General features: G+C 39.0%; 1 protein-coding gene across 3 annotated transcripts in view; it reads left to right on the top strand.

The window, feature by feature from the left end:
* Positions 1 to 20952, top strand: part of LOC135478019 (kielin/chordin-like protein) — a 65495-nt gene that overhangs the window by 36808 nt on the left and 7735 nt on the right. The window contains exons 1-9 of one of the 3 annotated variants that reach the window (XM_064758275.1): positions 11081 to 11131; positions 11630 to 11644; positions 13461 to 13548; positions 14882 to 14922; positions 15536 to 15630; positions 17185 to 17233; positions 17795 to 17914; positions 18826 to 18966; positions 20080 to 20199. In XM_064758275.1, the coding sequence (XP_064614345.1) occupies positions 11089 to 11131; positions 11630 to 11644; positions 13461 to 13548; positions 14882 to 14922; positions 15536 to 15630; positions 17185 to 17233; positions 17795 to 17914; positions 18826 to 18966; positions 20080 to 20199 (712 nt within the window). In that variant the 5' untranslated portion in view covers positions 11081 to 11088. Of the gene's footprint in view, positions 1 to 11080; positions 11132 to 11629; positions 11645 to 13460; positions 13549 to 14881; positions 14923 to 15535; positions 15631 to 17184; positions 17234 to 17794; positions 17915 to 18825; positions 18967 to 20079; positions 20200 to 20952 lie in introns of those variants that run through there. The other 2 variants (XM_064758277.1, XM_064758276.1) reach the window with 2 other exon arrangements.

Below are 20952 nucleotides of genomic sequence, written 5' to 3'. Positions count from 1 at the left end.
AATTAATTAGTCATATGGTGACATAGGAATCCTTAGAATGCATGTAATGTGCCTCCTTGTTGCAGGACGAATTTCCATCGCTCTTTTATCTAGTGCTGCTTCACTGAGACGCCTTACCGAAGGCAAGTAAGACGCCCCGTCGGAGCAATTATACTGATACAGGTCAACCAGAGCAGCGAAGACAGTGTGGTAGACGTACAACATGGTTAGTAAAATCAGCGCAGCGACGACAGTGTGACAGGCGTTCAGCACTTTGAGTAAAACCAGAGTAGCGACGACACTGTGACAGGTGTACGGCATAGAGACTAAGACCAGAGCAGCGACGACAGTGTGATAGGTGTACAGTATGGAGAGAAAAACTCGAGCACCGAGGACAGTGTAATAGGTGTACAGTATGGAGAGAAAAACTCGAGCAGCGACGACAGTGTGACAGGCGTACAGCATGGGGAGAAAAACCAGAGAAGCGACGACAGTGTGATAGACGTACAGTATGGAGAGAAAAACCCGAGCATCGACGACAGTGTGATAGGCGTACAGTATGGAGAGAAAAACCAGAGCAGCGACGACATTGTGATGGACGTACGGTATGGAGAAAAAAACCAGAGCAGCGACGACAGTGTGATAGGCGTACAGTATGGAGAGAAAAACCAGAGCATCGACGACATTGTGATGGACGTACAGTATGGAGAAAAAAACCAGAGCAGCGACGACAGTGTGATGGACGTACGGTATGGAGAAAAAAACCAGAGCAGCCACGACAGTGTAATAGGTGTACAGTACGGAGAGAAAAACCAGAGCATCGACGACATTGGGATGGACGAACGGGATGGAGAGAAAAACCAAAGCATCGACGACAGTGTGAATGGCGTACGGTATGGAGAGAAAAACCAGAGTAGCGACGACATTGTGATGGACGTACAGTATGGAGAAAAAAACTCGAGCAGCGACGACACTGTGATGGACGTACAGTATGGAGAAAAAAACCCGAGCAGCGACGACACTGTGATGGACGTACAGTATGGAGAAAAAAACAGAGCAGCGAACACAGTGTGATAGGCGTACAGTATGGAGAGAAAAACCACAGCAGCGAAGACAATGTAATAGACGTACGGCATAGGGACAAAAAACAGAAAAGAGACGGCAGTGTTACAGACGTAAAGCATGGAGAGTGAAACCAGAGTAGCGACGACAGTGTGACAGACGTACAGCATAGAGAGTAAAACCAGAGTAGCGACGACACTGTGACAGACATAAGGCATCGAGAGAAAAAACAGAGTAGAAACGACAGGTTGATAGGTGACAACTTATTGAAATACAACCTCGTGTCAATTTACCTCAGTTAGGGTTTTATTCTAACTGTTCATGTAAAGGCTTAAACAGTACCGGTAGTAAATTATACGCCACTTAGCACCAGGGCTAAAGCAATATTACGTAAAAAATTTTTAAATGATTTTAATTGTAATCAGTTAGACGTCACTAATCTAGAATTACTCAAAATGCTGCGTTGTCATCACGTTTAACATTAATGATCGGTAAAATACCATTTATCACAAACATATGGATAGCACAACAGCAATATATATGAGAACAACTAGATCTGAGCACACAGTTTTTATCAACGCTCTTCCAAGGTCTAAATTTGCATGGTGTTGCATTTTGCATCTTACACAAAGTTTACAGAGAACTCAATAATTGCGTGTGTTATTACGGAGATCAGAGGCACAAGTAGATATCAACAGATATATCTAGAGATGTATGTCAAAAGATATCAAGTTTAAACAAGATTTCCTAAAGGAAAAGACCCCCTAAAATCGAAGTAGGCAACACTAAATAGACCACTTAAGGCTATGCATAAATATACTTTCATTTATCTTTTTAGTTTTTTGTAAAAATAATTAAAGGCGGTCAAACATTTAAATTCTAAGGTGATCTTTATGAACCATACAGTCAGTGTTTAGGAACTATGACGTCACATGAAGTTTTCCCAACTCTAATGGCGATACTGTACGTTGGAATAACTCTTTTTACCCATGAGTAAAATATTACTGAAATAACATTTCCAGAAATTCCTTCCTTCTGGTGAACATCGGGAAGAAATTGTGATGTGACCTCAGAGTTCCTATATACCGTCAGTATGGCCACAATAGTATTCAAATTGTTGAGTCCCTTTTAACACTCTTGAGGTGAACATAAAGTCTGCCACCATATATATTCATAGAAAAATGATATAGGACACAGTTATCATCGAAAAATATGCATATAATTCTTTAATGTTTAGAAAGCCGAGAAGTTCAGTATAGGGGGTATGCCACAAACGGACAATTCACTCCGAGTAGCCATGGTGTAAAAGCCCATATGAATTCAGCCAATCACTAGCGCTGAAAGCGTCACGTGATAATTGTCTGTCATGTCAGAAAACCTATTAGCTCTCGTTTGTCAGTGTGGTTTCTCGTAGTGGATAGACAGATATCGATGCAATAAACTGGATTTCGCGGTTTGTTAAAGTGTTAAACGAATGCATTTTGGACGACACATTTATCAGCGGGCAACTAAGAATTGCTGCCCGTTGCTGCGTACATGTTGGGCAGGAGACTGCAGCTAACTTGTCAGGCCGAGTTAGCGAGAAATCCGCCTCGGGAGAGTCATTGCCTGAAGAAAAATATTGTGTATGCATTATTTTTCCTGTGCAAAGTCAGATTTATTACGAAAATGTCTTATCAAAATGTGAATGAAAGGGTCTTATCCATCAGAAGGCCCTGTTGTGTTTGGCGAATTCCCTGATGTTGATACAGCCAGCTAGGCCTAATACTTACACCCATACCGGACAAGGACGAGCCCAACTGCAAAAACACAACGTTCGTGTCCATGAACATCACTGTGACCGAGCGCCAAACTAGAAGAAACATCGCCCCTTGAAACACGGAACAGAACTGATATCCTTTGGTTGGGTACCAGGGGTTTTGATTGTATTTTCTTATTGTCACATTGTTTCATAGCGATGGTATGGAAGGGCTCCAAAGTTATGTGACGTCACTCTAGATAGCTATAACATGGCAAAATAACATGACCATATGAGTGGCTAGAAAAGAGTGAAGAAAACACTGTTCCCCACTTAAAGCGATACAGAGTCGATTCTGATAGGCTGGTGCAACCGTTAGGCTATGCCTTGCCTTACCTGAATTTTAGGTATGATACATTTATTCAAGCTTGGCCGAGGCTGCAAGATTTAACCCGGGAAACTTTATCCACTGTCGGCGTCGATTCTGTATCCCTTTAAAAGCAATTTTTTGTATATTACCGATACACCAAAGTGTACAAAATATTTATAATATGTGTACTAACCCTGCTCAATGATTGGGCCTATGAAAACATAAGTCTGTACAAGAAACACGCGCTTTTCTATACATCAAACGCGCACTTTTCCATGCAACAAACACGCGCTTTTCTTTCATTCCTTTTTATAAAACTAACGACTTCTAGTAAGACTTAATTTTTTTAAGAGTGATTTGAAAGTTGTCAGAGTAACATCAGAGAGATTGTAAATGGATAAGAACTCCTGAATTATTGGTTTCGTATTATACTCTAACATCGTTGTCAAGCAAGTGAAGATCAAACGAAAATGGTACTTATGTACCTTAGAGTATCATTTATCGACGCACTGCATGTAAATAAGTTAGCATTTTGATTGTATCTCCACTAGCTAATTGACAGCGATGTTACAAGAAAACATCAGAAAGTTGTTTTCTATATCCAATCCCTTTAAAGTAACAGTCATATCTGTTCGGCGACCCGACATGAAAGGACAATGTCAGTTAGAAATATATGATAAAGGCTCACAAAGACCTGGAATTAGTCGTTCTAAGACTTTAGATTGAACTGCTGCTAACGGCGCGATGACACAAGAGCTTCCCACCCATGTGGTGGTTGTGAGTTCAAGTCCAGCTCATGCTGACTTTCCCTCCGGCCATACGTAGGAAGGTCTGGCGGTAATCTGCGGATTGTTATGGGTTTCTGCGGGCTCTGTCCGGTTTCCTCTCACCGTGGTGCTAGCTGCCGTCGTATAAGAGAAATATTTTTGAGCACGGCGTAAAATAAATGAATCAGATCAATAAATAAACAGACGGGTTGCCAGTGCCATAGGTCTGTACTTCTGGATCTCTGTTCAATGCAGCTCTGTTGGGCTGTGATTACGTATACGTATACTGTATCATATAGTATCATTACGTATACTATGACCATGACATCTAGCAGAAATCGATAGCTGAGATGATTATGAGTGCGGACAGACACGTTATTTGGCAGAAGTACAAAGGTGTTCAAGGTAAGCTTATGGATCAAGACAGGGCTGTGATAGTATACGTAATCACAGCCCAACAGAGCTGTATTTAATGATGACATATAGCTAATAGAGACTGTTTAGTAGCCAAACTATTATCTGCGTTACTTGTCCTTAAGCTCATCCATTAATCTAAAATTCCGTAGATTCACCTCACTCTGTATCTAAACTTTATTCATTGTCTAAAAATGTAAGAAAAATCATGAAAACCGTATTTGGAAGTGATACAAATTGGTTTTTCACATGGTGCTTAATTTATTTCAAATTAAGATAATCTGAAAAACTTCATTTTTTAGACTACAGCGAGGCGAAAATGACTTGTGGCGGGAGGTAAACACTTTTGCTTGGATATTAAAATCTTTTCAACTGACCACATTCCACGAAAATAAAGTAACAAATAGCTGGCTTGTTTTTAACGTTTGAAATTGTCATTTGTCTTTTTTTTTATCTACAAAGTTCTACGCAGCAAGACTGCGGTTGCTATCCCGTATGGTTCATGCAAGCCTTAAGAATGCAGAGCTCGCCAATCCTCTTCCATGATTTACATATTCACTTATAAACATCTTGTCCATTCATTCACAACAACAAAAATGACGTCAACGTTCTCCCTACCAATCAACGCCTATCCCGTAAATAATGGGCGGTCTTTATATACGGACTAAGGGACGTGACCTCATTCACAAAGTTCAACATCAAGGTCGGACGTTCACATACACCTGCAGTGCATTGAGTGACCTACATGTGCATTGGGCTTTTGACTATCGGTACCAGTCGGGTCCTATTCCTTTTTTAAGCTGGAAAATGTAAAGGCGTTCCTACTTAAGGATCTTATTTTGTAACGTGTCAATGGTTTTTACCTTAATTCTAATAACACCGTATCTACTGACTGGATCACTAGAACTTTCAAATAAAGACTTTTTATTTGCCAGTTGAGAACTGACTGACTTGAACCAGTACGAGTCAGCGTGTATTGAAAATTGAAGGTATCAGTTTATAAAATGAAACCATTCTTGATCAGTTTGCTGGCTGTTTATTATTCATCACACAGATTTTACTCACGTAAACCACAGCACATGTAATAACATCCTTGTAAACACCAAGTTCCGGTTGAACAAACTTTTTCTAAATTTTATTGCTGATACAAAATCGTTCTACCTATTACTCTTCTCAAGTAGTTTTTAATTGATTGATTTGTTTATTTCTTTACTTTTTGGTTCAGTCTTTACGCCGTACTCAAGAATCTATCACTATACGACAGTGGTCAGCCATTATGATGGGGTAGGGAGGGGGTGGGGGGGTGGGGGCGGAGAGAAAGCCTGCATGAGATGGGCTTTAGCTCAAAGCGATCGCATTGGAGAGAGGTGTTTGATTCAAATTAGTGTTTGACTTAATTTTTACAGAGAAAACGTTATATGAGGTAAACATTGTCTGAATTTTCGTTTTGGTGGACACTTACGTACTTCCGTGAAACCGGGACCAAAATATATAAATTTTTGTAGGCCTACTGGAATGTAAAAAGACAGCAACCGCTCGCCGTGTATAGGCCTACTGGAATGGAGGTTTGAAAATCATTCACGTAACGCGATTTTAAAAGCTGGGGTTGCTGTCCATTATTTGTAGTGGACCCGAAACTTCATGATGTTTTTTCCCAGCTTTGTTTGAAATTCTATTTGAGCATATATATTTGTAGTCTCTGAACCCAGCCTATATTACTAGACAGTTGAGACAGCTAAAGGACTGCTTTCTAACCAGGGTTTTTACTGTAGTGTTATCAGCCATTCATTATAGGAATGGATTAGTCAGACGGCCAATCATTCATGCAATCTGTCATTCAGTTATACAGTCTGTCATCGCGTCAAGTGGTGAAAATGTTCACAAATTATGTTTTGTCCAAAAGAGAATTTGTGGATTTGCACTTCATCATCGATGTATATCTCAGTTTACAAACTATTTGCAACTATTGGTGATGTAAAACCGCAATCAAGTAAATAAATAAATAAATAGATAAATAAATAAATAAAATTATTTGAAGGTTTGCGGACATTTGCACTTTTTAAGTAGTGACACAAGAGAACAATGTCCCTAATCACAATCAAGATTTTGTTAAGCTTTTTGGGATACATATTGGGAAACATCACCAGTTTCGAACTCGAGGGCAAGACTGGCTTCCTCTCCAGCCAAACGTGGGAAGGTCTCTCAGCAACCTGTAGATGGTCGTGTGTTTCCCCCGTGCTCTGCCCGGTTTCCTTACACCATAGTGCTGGTCGCCGTCGTTGAGTATGGTGTAAAACACCAGTTAAATTAAACAAATAAATAGAGGACATGATTCGAACATTCAGGACAAGGAGGAGTAGATTGTATCCGGCATCCGGGCGTCCGATTATTATTTCACGCATGACTAATTTTTCAGATATCTCGTCCTTGTACGAAACGGAAACTGTACCCAGTAGAAATACTTTTTATAGGATAAATAGCGGATTGTACGATCCTTTCGTGACTCGGATAAAAAAAACACACACGCAGGCCGCAAACAGCACCTTACGATAGCCCCACACACGACCCTCTGCACTACGTGTATATAAACCTGCAGTGTTTGTAGATGTGTCAAGAGAAGAAGGCGATCAGTCCAGCCGTGACGAAGTGTAAAGATAGAGTGACAGACAGACTTATACCTAAACACAGGTAGGTTACAATAAGGTTCTCCTGTCCTACTTGTTAACCAGTTGGGAATGTATTATAACTAAACTTAACAAACACCACAAAGGTAAATTTTTACAAATCTTTACAGAACTATATATGATAATGCCTATACGCGTATGTCTTATCGCAAATGTTTAAATTTACAAATCTTTACAGATATATGGTGAGGCCTATACACGCCTGTCTTATCGTAAATGTTTAAACTAACAAATCTTTACAGAACTCTATCTGATGATGCCTATACACGCATGTCTTATGCGTCAATGTTTGAATTCATGATCATTCATGATTCACAGCTAAGCGAATTGTTTACCCTGAGAAATGTCACACTTCGTGTGTATATAAGTAGTTTTAAATCAAGAGATCGAAAATTCCTTTCCTGAATGAAAAAAATAATAACATCTATAGCGATATGAAAATAAGTACATGTGTATAAGTAATGTAATTATTTCTACACCAGCGTTGAGGCAAAAATCATACAAAGTTGGACAAAAACTGTAGACAGACATATATGTACACTTGGAGACACAAAAAACTTCGAATGCTTTTGCATACGCGAGGAAGCGATTGCTATACAAAGGCTCTGTATGTAATGTTCACCAGAGCTTGACTGGGTATCCATTAGGTCCATATTCTATGTATAATTACCAAAAGAAAAACATCGTGCGAATAAACAGGAATATTTCACTTACATAGCCAGTCGGGATAGCACTTATTTTTACCACGGCAAAACAATTCGATGTGTAAACAAATACCTACGATAGTAAAAGAACAGTGTTTATATTTGCATAAACTTCCGCTTATTAAATTGATATGAAGCAGTTAAAGGTTCATGCACAAGTAAAGAATAGGGGGGGGGGGCTATTTCATCCCCTTCGCTGGTTCAGTCGTCCTAGAACGTCCTTCTTGGCACAGCCCATCAGTTCGAGACCAGTGAATCGAGGATCGAATCCAGCTGTTGCTGCGTCGACTGTGGCTTAAGTCAGGGTGTTTGTCACCTGTCAGACAAATAGTTCTGATGCACACAAGGCAATGCACGAATAAATCAACTGGTACAAACATGTAACCACCAATAAAACTGACCACCATGTATCCGTGAGAATGCCGTTGGTAAAAAATCAAATATATAAATAAATATATAAACAACCACGTTGTCTTTATAACTGAGCGCTCATACAAGAAAGATTTCCAACTACACAATGCTGTACACTGGTTGTTCTTCCGAAATTCATCTTTTTTTCAACACTTTAGCGCATGTTTTATCCAGGATTAACATTAGTACTCGCACTTGTTACCATGATTACCATAGCTTATCGCTATTCTCACGCGGTTGTTAGCGTATATATATATATATATATATATATATATATATATATATATATATATATATATGTGTGTGTGTGTGTGTGTGTGTGTGTGTGTGTGTGTGTGTGTTTTTACGATTTACGCGCTGTTTTGCACTTGATACCCTATAATAACTGCCATATTTATCCGTAATTGATCACATGTAATGTTGTAACTCTAACTGCGTAAAAAAATTCCTACATTTGTATGTAATCAGCTTCCATTTACGACCAACACTTAAATTCTGAGCTCGAGGCCATTTTTAGCAATTTTCTGACCAGATATGCCTGGTGTTGAATAACATCTCCTGATTGGATATGCCAACACCTGTTAAAGCCAAATGGCGACACATATATGCGATTAATAGGGACTTCACCTCACTCGATAACAATGTTAATTCAATCCAAAATCCCAAAAAATAAATGAATAAATAAACTATAAATCATGAAGCCTTGGTGACAATAAACGGTCGGGGGCCGCCGTCGTATATGTGAAATATTCTTGGGCACACAAGAAAACACATCAAATCAAGTGAAAACAAGTCATTAAAGGAATAAAGAATTAAAATATAGGCAGTTATGGGTCGGCTTACTTTGTATGGGAAAGGTTCCCATCTGACCAGGGGTAACAGATCTCAAGCCTACAAGTCTACAGATAAATGTCGTGTTCTGGGACCGCCGTTATTTTATTTAGACGTTCCAGTAAATACACTGTTCACCATATGGCCTATGAAAGTTGTTGTTAACGTCGCTATGATTCGTGGGCAGAGGCACCCGTTATGTCTGTAGATATATACAGGATATATACAGTATAACTTCTGATGGCCTAAAATTGCGCATTTTAATAGACCAGTATAACACAAATATAGTTGTTATGAGAAACATTTTTGAACATTTACATTATCGTGACTGTACTGAACTGACATGACTAACTTTCTTCGTTCTATTTAGTGTTTGTTGTATTAAGGGAGTGGAGATTAAGAAAGCGTTCATTGGCAGTAGGCTCAGTATATACACCTGACTCTGTATAGTCGTACTGTACACTGTGTGAATAGTGGAGACGCGGAGAGTAGTCTGTCTGTAAATACATTCCCACCACCCCTCCGAATAAAGGCGCCCCTTGAATAATAAAAAACTCGCACGCAACTCAGGCCCTTTACCGGAATGAATGACTATTGTGAATATGTAAGTTTATACACAAGGCTGTACACTGGGTTTTTTTTAAAAACTAGTCTTCTTTTATTTTCTCCATTGGTACTTGTATCACTATCCACTGTGATTCTTTCCCAAAAATAATATTCATATTTCTCGGTTTGCGTCGTCCTTCATACATCCATCTGGATCCAGGTATATTCCTCCCTACCATTTTGCTACAGTATTGCCTAAGTGGCGTTAGGCGGTAATCATTTATCCATACCTGCCTATTTATGAATGTTCACTGTAAACTGTGCGGTACTGTCCGGTGGAACGCCACGTCAGATGATGCGGGAGTTAGTAACTAGTAACTGTATCTCAGTTGCTATTATTGATTCACAAATGTCGTACTCTAAGTATTAAGTTATAAAACGTATTCCAATCATCGAGGTAAATATTTTTGTAAAAAATGCCAACATTAAACTAATGCACGTATGTAAATAAACAATTCGCAGTGAACAACAACAGCCCCCTCCCATCCCCCTTCAAAAAATCAAAACTATTAACAATGTAAATATTCAATAATGATTTGACGGGCCACGATATCAGAAAGGGAAGTGGCACTAAAAGTAATATTTCAGCAGGAATTCCGCACCTCACACAGTAGCACGTGGCTTGCAACCTTCAGATTTTGCCAAGACATTAACGTTTTCTATGTGGTAATTATACAGTAAGGCAGCTAGTATTTGGCTCTTCTATTGAAACAGCAATTGGGTGAACGCTTCCATGCCGCGGTGAATGTAAGCACTCGTCAGATGCCTTTAGAATTAACATGTCTTGAACCGGTTTTCAAACAAAGTATTTAACCTTGAAAGAGTCGACCATTGAAAGATCCATGCACGTGGCGTATAAATTAACCACACATTCACCGAATTTTGACCAATGAATAATCACATTGATCAACACTCCAGTTAATCTAATTCCAGTAAATGGGACTTTTATTCAAAGAAGATCAGGTCATGGCTACATTAGTCGTTTTCAACTTTTGTATGGTCTTTTTGATAAAAATTTGACACCTCAACGATTGAACAGATATTGTTTGTTTCCTTTTATTTCGGTTCATGGTATTTAAGTTGAAAACGTTGAACTTCAATAGAAGACCTTTGTGGAGCATGCATCCTATAATAGAGGGAGAAGTAATACTTTGGAAATGAAAGGGTATCAATTCCCAGAGGCATCAAGTAGACTGAATCTATTAGATTTTAATCTTTACGCTGAGGCCGATGTCATGCAGACTTATCCAAGGTCGAACTCCTTAACTAAAGTGGTGCTGGGGTCTACGATATTTGCATTTCCCCCGCGAGCGGGTCTTGTTGACATTTGAGGACATGAGGACTCTTTTGGAACCTTTGTGTACGTCGTCTATGCACACTGTGTCAAGGTTTTTCAGTGCCTTGCTTCTTAAATCGGTCAATATAGGCCTACATGTGTATGTGACAGTCTCGATCATTCTCCACATTCTGTCCTTCTCCTTCAGCTGGTCGACCATCCATAGTACCCCAGTACCCCATTGCCATGGGCCCAATCCCTGTCATCGCTTTTGTGCTACTTATCGGAGGTACGTTGCTTTTATGTTCCAGACCCGTTGATTGGCCAGTTCCTTTCAATGTGTCTACAATTCGGTACCCTCAGATTTCTTTTAAATTCCGACATACAAGTATTTGGAGTAAACACCATATCAAACAGATAATTAGTTACAAAGCTATTATTTGCTTCCGTAAATCTTAAGGTAACGGCCAATACAAGTACATATGTTTACTATATGAGTAAATGAATAGATACAAATTATTTAGTCGTTTCAGACTAGAAATCTAGTGTGAAAGCACAGAAACCGGAGAAAAACCTTCTATAACTTGTCTGTTATTATAAACCATCCTAATAGAGTAGAAATATCATAATACTTATAGTGATATAAACCATAGGCCAATTAAAATTCAGGTTTCCTTCCAAAATAATGTTGCTCGCCATCGTATAAGTGAAATATCCTTGAGTGCGGGGTGAAACACCAAAGAAAATAAAATAAATATTCAAATTCACTTTATCTTGAATCTTTCAGGTGTTGCATCGCAAGGTAAGTTCTGTTGCATCTCACGTCGCATTTTTCACCTCTACTGTAATCTCTGTTGTATTGCTACTAACATTCTTCACCGCTACTGTATCTGTTGTATCTCTGCTAACATTCTTCACCTCTACTGTATCTGTTGTATCTCTGCTAACATTCTTCACCTCTGATAAAAACTCGGCTATATCTCACGTCGCATTCTTCGCCTCTACTGTAATCTCTGTTGTATTTCTGCTAACATTCTTAACCTCTACCGAAATTTCGGCTGTATCTCATGTCACATTCTTCACCTCTACTGCAGTCTGTGTTGTATCTCTAGTAACACCTCTAGTCTTCGACTCTATTATAATCTCTGCTGTCTCTTGCATGTTCGTCACATTCTTCACCTCTGTTCTATGCCACCAAGTGGCTGATTTACAAGTTAACGGACAAGTCAGTCTCTATCAACCAAACTGTTGCCATTTGTAACCGGGTTAGTGCAAGCGTTGAGAGGAAGTAACTTTTGCTGATCAATGGGCATTGGCCAAATGTTTTCTGGAAGAAGTTCCTTACCCCTTGATCAATGAATTCGGGAGTTCGAATCCAACACTCATTCATTGATTTCAGCATATTTGTCACTTCACCTGGTAAAGGTCGGTGGTTTATTTTTCTGATCTATGGTATCCTCTTCTTTAAATGTGACCTAAACATTTGTAGGCCTATATTTTCCTTCATTAGAAATATGATGAAAATCCCTTTAAACTTGTGAGGTGCCCTCGGACCCATAAAACCAAACCTTCACATCCATGGAATGCTTTAACCTCGAGAATTCTTTAGCTGATTAACTTACGCATCATGCGACGTCAAGTGAGTACATATGATCAGGTATTTTTTGATACATACATCATCAGGTGAGTACATATAGTCAGGTATGTTTGGATACATGCAACGTCAAATAAGTACATATAGTCAGGTATGTGTGGATATATGAAACTTCAGGTGAGTACATATAGTCAGGTATGTTTGGATACATGAAACGTCAAGAGAGTACATATAGTCAGGTATGTTTGGATACGTGAAACGTCAAATAAGTACATATTGTCAGGTATGTGTGGACACATGAAACGTCAAGTGAGTACATATAGTCAGGTATGTGTGGATACGTAAAACGTCAAATAAGTACATATAGTCAGGTATGTGTGGATACATGAAACTTCAGGTGAGTACATATAGTCAAGTATGTTTGGATACGTGAAACGTCAAATAAGTACATATAGTCAGGTATGTTTGGATACGTGAAACGTCAGGTGAGTACATATAATCAGGTATGTGTGGATACATGAAACTTCAGGTGAGTACATATAATCAGGTATGTGTGGATACATGAAACGTCAGGTGAGTACGTACAGTCAGGTATGTATGGATACATACAACGTCAACTGGGTACATATAGTCAGGTGTGTGTGGATAGGTCACTATTATAACGAATGTTACACATTACCCTCAGGATATGATATGCACACGTAAGATTTCCAGTGTCATGTAAATGCATATAAACCACATGGTATATTGGGCGCCGGAGTTGTTCTCCATTTGTTTTTTTTTTCTAACTATATTACCGGCCACATTACTGCCTAAATATTAGGGAATGAAAGTACCGTACGATATTGCTCACAAATGTATAGAAAGGCCTCTCTGGCGCATGGAACACAAGGGACGTTTAAATGTCTGAATAATGATGCTCCCGCTGCCTACATTTTACAACTTTTACAGTTGTGATCCTTTCACCTGACTCTGTACCAACCAATAAAATGCTCAGTCCGAGATTGTTTGAACTGTTCTGCAGATTCCATATGCCCGAAGGACAAGCCGCTAGTGAATTGTTTGATAGATCCATGTACCTATACGGACTGTGCCCCCGGGCACAGATGTGAGTAAGTACATGTAAAAGCGTCCCATGACGGAAATGTACCTTCATCTTCATGTGTACGTTTTCTCTTGACATAACACTTGCAGAATAAATACTTCTTTACCAAAGAGTAAAGTACATATATCACCGTTTCTGAAGGCACTGCCCGGGCTCCCCTCACCATAATGCTGGCCGGCGTCGTATAAGTGAAATATTCTTGAGTACGGCGTAAAACACCAATCAAATAAATCAATCAATAAATAAATATATGTATCCCCAGCCCGTTTGATCTCCAGGCTCCATGTTACATGTGCATGCCTCGAAAGAATTATTTAGCGAAAATCATGGCGAGTAAGGAAGGTTTTGTCTTAATACGAGGTAATGGGGCGTCCTTGTCTGCGTGGTTAGAGTGCTGTTGCAGTGCATTGACTCACAGTGCAGTCGCTTTGAGTTCAAGTCCTGCTCATGCTGGCTTCCTCTCCCCTTGTACATGACAAGGTTTGACAGCAGCCAGCGGGTGGCCGTGGGTTCTCTCGCATTCTATGCCAACCAACGTCGTATAGGTGAAATATTCTTGAGTACGACGTAAATCACCAGTCAAATAAATAAATCAATAATGCGAGGTATTGGATTTCGGGAAAATCTTACAGGACTTAACTGCCAGTTGTTGTGAGTACTGGTATCGGACTGTGTGCAAACCTATATCACTTTACAGTAGATTTGTTTTCTTAGACATTTTGATAATTATATATTTTGTTGCATTTTTACTTGCCGATTCATCTGGTGGTTTGTACACACTTAAGGGAGGAAATGTATGGTATACATTGCGATATGAGATGACAACCGAGTATGTTCTCTTCAAACAGTGAAATCCGAGTATATAAACTGACAGGCCTTTCCGCCGTTTCAGCAATCCGCTTAAATTCCGTGGCTTTTGTGGGATTTTTCACGAAAGTCAGCCACTGGATATGGCCTGATGATCCGCATCTCCCTGAATGAATTATATACCTTGTAGGCATGTATGTCAGCCATCTTGGAGCAATATTAATACGGGCTGGTATAGGAGCCTTCAGCAAAATACTACAATCTTTAAGGTCTTGCAGAAACCTGTGGATGGTCGTGGGTTTCCCCCAAGGTCTGCTCGGTTTCTTCCCACCATAATGCTGGCCGCTGTTGGATAAATGAAATATTCTTGAGTACGACGTAAAACCCCAATCAAATAAATCTTTTATTGCAGTGCACACTTAATACTTGAACGTTACGACGTATTATTAGGCGTTATACTGTAGTGTTTTATTTAACTCTTGATTTATACCGCAATGATCTAACCAGAGTACTCTGTTTTTTGTGTGATATAGGTCGAACTACTGTGGTGGGTGCAACGCCAAGTGCGTTTCAAGTAAGTGTGAAGTATTCACATATTTATTCGTTGATTAGTATTTATGGATTTATTCCTCCATGTATTTGCGTGTCGTCCCTTGCTAAGTCGTATTAGGTGTCAATCTGGAAAATGATGAAAAACCCTTTTTCGGCTGTCAGGGAATTTGCTTCATTTTATTTAATTATTTTTATTTGTTTTCAAATTTAAGACAGTCTGTCGTAAGCAAAGTATCATAGATTTCATTTGATGTATCAGCCACATCGTCTAGATGCACACCAATGAACTACTGAATCCTATATGACTTGTTTTAATTATATAAATAAAATGGACGCTTCCTTTGGCGTTAACAGTTTAAATATTTGGTACATGACCCATTTTGTTTGTATAAATAAAACGATTTCACTGGTTTGTTAATAAAAAGAACACTTGCCTTTCAACAATATGGCGTGCACAGCTGATCGCCACAAGTGCGAAAGTTAGTCAGTAGCTTGTCAAAGGTCAGTGGTTTACATCTGTCACTCCGGTTTCCACCACAAAGAAACCGGCCTCCATCGTATACGTGAAATATTCTTGAGGATTTTGTCAAACAACAGTCAAATGAAATAAATCAGTCCGTTTCTTCTCCTTTCAGCGTGTTCTCAGGTCATGTGCAGAATGTGGTGCCCGGCCGGTTTTAAGAAAGACAAAAACGGCTGTGAGATCTGCGAATGTGTAGACCCTTGTGCGGTATGCAATTTTCCCGTATACTCTTCCAGAGCAGTCATAGCGCCCAAGATCTTGGCTATTTTGTCACAATTACGCTCCAGTCCGAGAGTTCTGAATTTAGACGCTTCAAGGCTTAAAAATTGAAACTCCACACTGTGATAGAGTTCGTTGAATACAGCTTATGTGCAAAATTACACCTTTCAGCTATGTCCCATATTCGTGTAGTAAGTCTCCAAACTTTAAACTTTCGGAACGAATTTTCCAGGCGACAGCCTGTTTGTTTACAAAAGCCATAGATTTAGGTTCATTTGGAAATGTAGTCTTGTGGTCATGTGACTCACCATCTGTCAATCAAAGTGCCGATGACCGAGAAAGGCTACAGTAGTGAAACTACGAGTGAGTCTAATGCGGGATAAAATGCCTCAAGGATAGACGAGGGATAACTTGCGAATTGAGAGAAGGAAGTATTGAAAAGAGAAAAGCAAAGATAAGATGCACTCAAAACTAAAACTGTGGAGTAAGCCCCAAAAATTATCTTGAGTACGTAAGTAAAAAATTACTGCAGTAACTTGAGCGACAACGACCTGTCACTGTCACTAGCTCGGTCGGGATTCCTGGTGACAGTGATCGTTTTCCTGCGAGTTAAGTTGAATGCCTTAAGTTAATTTGGCCTTATTACTTGTAACTGAAAAAAACCTAAACAGACACTAAGGCAAGAATATCTTATACCGGTGGGATGTAGAAGTTGTAAAAGTTAGACTTTCAGCTCAACAGATAGCTCTCGTGCGTAGACTTTCAGCTCAGCAGATAGCTATCGTGCGACGGCTTTCGGCTCCACCCAGTCCTGGAACTTCAGGCTATCTTGAAATTCCGTTGTCAAGACACGTCGACAGTCAGCCATACAGGATGTAAACAAACGTGTTCTGATCTCTTTACATATTAATAACCAGATTTCTAAATAGCGGCAGTGTGTGGCTGAAAAGACCAGTCGAACAAATGCAAACATACGTTTGAAAACAACTCAGGGAATATACTATTTTTCACAACTTATCCGATCACCTCCCTGTAACATTTACACATTTATGAAAATTATGCACCGATTATGCACTGTTATGGCGACTGCTCCAATGAAACTTCACTATGCGACTCTCCAGGCTAAAACGTAAATATACGTGTTTAGTTCATAAATATATTTCTGTTACACTTAATCAAGGAAGCAAATCTTTATTCATAAACAATGGGATTTGTAACAGTAAACGTGCTACATGTTTACTTGGAAACGTGCTTAGAGGCGGTTTACTGGACTATTTTTGTGTTTGTTGAAAATATCCATCACATTTCAATGTAAACATTTCACATGTTTGCTATAATAAACACAAAAGATGCTTTTGTTAAATGTAGCACAAATTTGTTTTAAACGAAAGACTTGTTTTAGTGTAATAACAAAATACTGAATATCCCGCTGCCAGTTCCCTACTTTTGGATAGTTTTGCACACTCAGCATAAGACGTTTCAGACAGTTTGCTAATTTTCTATCTCCCATGATTTCTACAAGACTTTTTGTTATCTTTACAGAGAATGAAATGTAGTCGTGGACATATCTGCAGAAACGGAGAGTGCATCCGTAAGTAATCTGTACATGTACACGCAGTTGTCGCCACACTTGCGGATTCCTACCTATTGTGAAGCGTTAGGCTACTTTGTTAAATGCACGGTTAGTTTTCCAGATTGTTGTGAACAGGTAGAGTGGTAATGCAATAGCAATGCTTTATTTCATTCTGAATGTACATACAAAATGATCAGCTGAATTGGTCTACCAAAACATACACTCAAAAAAGGTAATCTGTTAAATTTAACAAAAAGTCTGTAGTCTGTGTGATGCTCGATTGTATCACATTGTGTCGTATTCGACATAATATTCTGTTAGTCTAATAAAATAGCTATGTTGAATTTATAGGATTGTGTGTTATATTTAACAGAATAATCTACTGCAATAACAGAATACATTCTAGCATCACTCAGATAACGCACTTTCTGTTGAATTTTACAGATTAAGTTTCTGAATGTAACCTGGGTCATCTAGTACAGGGATCAGGCATTCAACACTGATTGCCACTTTATAAAGAGCATTGACTGATATAGAGACATTTGTTATGAATTGTCCATGTTACTTCCATGTTTTCAGCTAATGAGTGTACACATAACGGAAAAACCTATGCCGTGGGAATGCATTTCCCCAGGGGTGATGGCTGCAATTCCTGTTTCTGTGACGCTCCAAACAGCGTGGCTTGCACGGAGGCTTATTGTAAGTCAAAAAGGCAATAGCCCAATAGGGTATAGTTATACTTAGAATATACGCCGTGACAACTGCCTATCTAATCCAGCAGGAAATTACACCCATATTTACAACTCCAGTATGACTTCAGTGTGGTATGCACTTATGTCCCAAGAAATAAAAAAAACTGTAAACTTCATTTCTGATACAAAATTAATTTTCATATTTGTATTTGAAAATCGATCGACAGCATTGAATTACTACATGCACTTCGTCGGATCTATTCCACCTTTCCGTAAATATATATTTTTAAGTTATTTTTATTTGTTTTTGGTGACTAAAGGAAACTTGTAATAAAGTATAATAGTTTCACTCATTCAGTAACATTACCGCAGTTTTCCCATTTTCTCGGCCCCGGTTCCAGTCTCTGTCCCGGTTTCCTCACCCCACTAAGATTAGTCCTGTCCCATGACATCCGGTTTGCACAAATGTCGAACATGTGAAACCAACGTGCTCCATGTCTTGAATTCTAGCCTTCGGCAAGATTCGATTCAGCTGTTTGAAACACACGCTGTTGACAACGTAATCCAATCGCCAGAGCCTCATACAGGCAAAAAAAAACAAACTATAAAACAAATTGCAAATGACACATAAAATATGGCGGGTGCCCGTTTGATTTCTCCACTAAAAACTTTAAACAGTTTATCAGTGCCCGTTTCGACACCTTTGGATTCGGTGTATACCAGCATGATGAAGGGTAGGAAATCTTGATCTAAGTCAAAGTTTCATCATGGAGTCAAATTTGACTCGTGCTGAGCTCTATAAAGTGGACTGAACACGAATTGGATACTTATTTGACTCAATCGACCAGAACCAAAATTCAAACCTTTACTGTTACGTGTACAACTGTATCGTACTCATGTCAATACCTTGTGTTTCAGGTCCTCATTGCCAATACAACGGTAACATTTACAAGCCAGGGGATAGTTTTAACTCTACAGACGGATGCAACACGTGTTCGTGCTCAGAAAGTGGACAAGTGGCCTGCACGGAGAAGGCTTGTCTACCAGATCAAAATGCAGGTTAGCGAAGTTGGCTTGCTGCCGATGTAACAGATACAGTTGTGTTAATTGTGACGTTATGGTATTTATTATTAACGAATAATTAGGTGATATGAAGTAAGAATAACTGAATTATTGCAGGAAACATGTTTTATCGTAAATCTTTGACATGTTGAGGAAAGCATACTGGAAAACACCGTGTTCCAAGGTAGTGAATGGAGGAGTACAGATCTGTATTTCTGAAAACTAAGCTGGGAAGAATGAAACAGATCTCAGATCTGTATGACAACTTACAAAATGGTCATTCAGTTTTTCTTACGCTGGACACAAAGGGTCAAGTATAAATATCCTAGGAAATTAAAAAGTTTTGGTGAAATCTTATGATGTGAAAATAACACAGGTTTACTTGAGATGAAAGAAAAATGCCAAATTATGCCAGACTCGATTTCATGAGTGGATTTAAGGCTCGAGCTCACTTAAACTATTTTATCTCGCGAGATATGTTCTATGCCTCTCGGCAAGATGAGTTTTTAGCGCTTGTCATCTTAATAAGTCGAGACTTATATGTTGAAATACAGAAATAAAATGAAAGTAGTGCAAAGTTCTAGATGTTTTATATTTCGTTTTATATTGTGAACCGTTAGGCTATTTTGTTAAATGCACAGTTAGTTTTCCAGATCGTTGTGAACAGGTAGAGTGATAATGCAATAACAATGCTTTATTTCATTCTGAATGTACATACAAAATGATCAGCTGAATTGGTCTACCAAAACATACACTCAAAAAGGTAATCTGTTAAATTTAACAAAAAGTCTGTAGTCTGTGTGATGCTCGATTGTATCACATTGTGTCGTATTTAACATAATATTCTTTTAGTCTAATAAAATAGCTATGTTGAATTCATAGAATTGTGTGTTATAATTAACAGAATAATCTACTGCAATAACAGAATACATTCTAGCATCACTCAGATAACGCACTTTCTGTTGAGTTTTACAGATTAAGTTTCTGAATGTAATCTGGATCATCTAGTACAAGGATCAGGCATTCAACACTGACTGTCACTCTATAAAGAGCATTGATTGGTATAGAGACATTTGTAATGAACTGACCATGTTACTTCCATGTTTTCAGCTAATGAGTGTACACATAACGGAAAAACCTATGCCGTGGGAATGCATTTCCCCAGGGGTGATGGCTGCAATTCCTGTTTCTGTAACGCTCCAAACAGCGTGGCCTGCACAAAGGTTTACTGTAAGTCAAAAAGGCAATAGCCCAATAGGGTATAGGTCTACTTAGTATATACGCCGTGACAACTGCCTATCTAATCCAACAGGAAATTACAGTCACATTTACAACTCCAGTATAACTTCAGTGTGGTGTGCACTTATGTCCCATGAAACTAAATACTGTAAACTTTATTTCTGATACAAAATTAATTTTCATATTTGTATTTGAAAATCGATCGACAGCATTGAATTACTACAGGCACTTCGTCGGATCTATTCCACCTTGCCGTAAATATATATATTTTAAGTTATCTTTATTTATTTTTGGTGACTAAAGGAAACTTGTAATAAAGTAGAATAGTTTCACTCATTCAGTAACATTACCGCAGTTTTCCTATTTTCTCGGCGCCGTTCCAGTCTCTGTCCCGGTTTCCACACCCCAGGTTCCAGTCTCTGTCCCGGTTTCCTCACCCCACTACGATTAATCCTGTCCCATGACATCCGGTTAGCACAAATGTCGAACATGTGAAACCAACGTGCTCCATGTTTTGAATTCTAGCCTTCGGAAAAATTCGATTCAGCTGTTTGAAACACACGCTGCTGACAACGTAGTCCAATCACCAGAGCCTCATATAGGCAAAAAAACCCCTATAAAACAAACTGCAAATAACACATAAAATATGGCGGGTGCCCGTTTGACTTCTCCACTAAAAACTTTAAACAGTTTATCAGTGCCCGTTTCGACTCCTTTGGATTCGGTGTATACCAGCATGATGAA

Source organism: Liolophura sinensis, chromosome 11, assembly GCF_032854445.1.
Source record: "Liolophura sinensis isolate JHLJ2023 chromosome 11, CUHK_Ljap_v2, whole genome shotgun sequence".
In the NCBI taxonomy this organism is placed as follows: Eukaryota; Metazoa; Mollusca; class Polyplacophora; order Chitonida; family Chitonidae; genus Liolophura; species Liolophura sinensis.
This window is presented reverse-complemented; position numbering and strand designations above follow the sequence as displayed.